This window comes from Dendrobium catenatum, unplaced genomic scaffold, assembly GCF_001605985.2.
Source record: "Dendrobium catenatum unplaced genomic scaffold, ASM160598v2 fragScaff_scaffold_637, whole genome shotgun sequence".
In the NCBI taxonomy this organism is placed as follows: domain Eukaryota; kingdom Viridiplantae; phylum Streptophyta; class Magnoliopsida; order Asparagales; family Orchidaceae; genus Dendrobium; species Dendrobium catenatum.
The window spans coordinates 1,052,750-1,055,215 of NW_021319099.1; the positions used below are offsets into that span (position 1 = coordinate 1,052,750).

The following is a 2,466-nucleotide window of genomic DNA, read 5'->3' on the forward strand; positions in this document are numbered from 1 at the left end:
AAAAAAAATTTAACAATCTATCAAATTCATCCTTCTGGACATCCCAAGCGAATATGTTATCATTAAGTTGATGTTCTTTAAATAACTCAATCAAAGTATTAGTGTCCCCAAATTCAATCTTTGCTCTTTTTATTTTTTGGATAAAGTTGTATGCATCCCTCCTTGTGAATCTAATATTTTCGACACCTCCAACTTCATCAGCAAGGAAGGAAAATGCATCAATGGTTCTTATGCTAGCATCTGTCATTGCTTTAAGAACAGAAGCTTTTTAATCACATGCATTCCTGCATGATCTAAGAAGATGCCAGTCTTCTGGCCTAGGCAAATCATGATTGTGATTCATGATTGTGATTTTCAATAAATTTTTTCACCTTCCAATATCCAGCTTCATCCACTGTAAACCTAATCATAGATGGACAACCAGTTCGGGTATCTGATTTTCGATATTTCCTTTGGATATTAAGATCAGGCAACTTCTTGAAATCAGCTTTTGAACAAATAAAGTTATTGGATTTTAGATTTATGGAATTTGACCAGTAACTATGATGATCCTTACGAACACTAAAACCAAGATTTTTGCCATAATTACAATAAGCCTCATATGCCTCTTTCTCATTAACATAAACATCCTGATAAATATGCAATAAAAGAATTATCCATACGCAACTAATAAGCAGTAATTAAGCAAAACAATAAACAACCAATACGCAATCAATACGCAACCAAAATGCAATAAAAACTCAACATATGCACAATTAATACGCAATGTATACCAAACCAATACACAACTAATACTCAATGTATATTAAACAAATAAGCAATACATACGCAATTAATACACAACAAAACTTTGCAATAAGAAAATCGAACTACAAATTTGTTATTGTAGCCAAGCTCAATAATACTTTAAAAGAAGGGAACATCGAGTCTTCTTTTAAAGTCAATTACAATTTAACATTATGTACATTGTTGATAAAAATATGCATCTTTGTTAAACACAATAAATACATCAAAAATCTTTGTACCCTAAAATAATACATCAAAAAAATGACTCTGTAAATAAATATAATTGCAACATTGCTATAAATAAAACTTGGGAGGAGGCGAACTTTACCGATAAGCTGAACTTTTCATCCAGTCGCACTAGTTTGAGGTGTTCTGCTTTATGTGCGCTCGTTTCCAAGACGTCGGCATTCTTCAGGTTATCGGCTTCCTTAGAGCCCTGCAAAAATATTGTCTGCTCATAAAAACAAACATCCTCCTCCAGATCTTGATCAATCTTCATCTTCATCAGCATTTTTTTCTGAGAAAATTTTGGCTGAAAGCGTTATATACTGCGGTGATTCGCGCCTTAAATTCTAAAAAAAAAAAGAAGAGCCAACCTAAATTTAACGTTTTGCCCGGGTTGGGCTGGAAGACATAATTTTGACGGGTTGGGTATCGTCGGGTTAACGCAAGTCAATATAAATAACCCAGACTTTTCACTTTCCATGTAAGCATCCGAACATAAATCTATGATCGGATTCCACACAGAATAATTTCTCCCCTTACACACTTCAAACTTCATTGCTCATAAGGGTACTTTCATTTGAGATTTATTTGCTAAGAGGGTAGGATGAACAGACTCATAAAGTTTGAGATTTTTTATTTTATTAACGACTCAAAACACATATGGTAATTTTTTTAGTATTTATATCATATATTAGATTATTTTGGTTGATCTATAATGTAGAACTAATTAGAATATTTGTTCGAATTATTTTTAAATTATGTTGTATGATTATTTTTTGACTTCCTACGTATTTTTCAGTCACATTTATACATAGTTCGAGCTAAGCCTTGTTCGAACATGATTCTACGTACCCTTGTTCAATCATCGGTTCTTGTTCATGCTATGTTCAATGTTTCAAATCATAATCTAACACATGTGCTAACAACAACAAAATTATACATTGGCTAGTTATTTCCTTTTATACAAGCATATTTATAATTTAGAAATATAATAAAATAGATTTATAAATTATTAAATAAATAAATTAAACTCTCTTTTTTTGTCCATGCCTAACACTTAAGACATATCCACCTATATGGAGAGACCACATGCTCTCATTTTTAGAAGTTTATTATTTTTTTTATTCTTTCTTTCAGATACCAACAAGTGCTATAAATATTTTATACAAATGAGTCGAGCCTTATCATTCAAAATTTATTCTATTTAATCTTTTTATTATTTTGGGGAACCTAGTGAAACTATTTTCATAAAATATAAAATTGTTAATATGCTAATAGAAATATTTTTTAATTTTAGTGAAAATTATAAGTTATTGTTATAATCTTAAATTTAGGAGACCATAAATCACAAATATATGTTGGAACTTTCTTCCAAGAGAAACAATGAGCTTTATGTTTACTCCTTATAATGTCTCTTACTTCATGTGTTATCTTTGTCAAAGGATTACACTTAAA

At 30.4% G+C, this 2,466-nt stretch overlaps 1 protein-coding gene across 1 annotated transcript; it reads right to left on the reverse strand.

The window, feature by feature from the left end:
* Window positions 1-326: 326 nt before the first annotated feature.
* Window positions 327-1,291, reverse strand: LOC110102575 (protein FAR1-RELATED SEQUENCE 6-like). Its single transcript, XM_020830954.2, has 2 exons — window positions 1,115-1,291; window positions 327-629 (listed from the first exon to the last, which is right to left on the reverse strand). The coding sequence occupies exons 1-2, from the start codon at window positions 1,289-1,291 to the stop codon at window positions 327-329; spliced, it is 480 nt and encodes a 159-aa protein (XP_020686613.1).
* Between the last annotated feature and the right edge of the window lie 1,175 nt (window positions 1,292-2,466).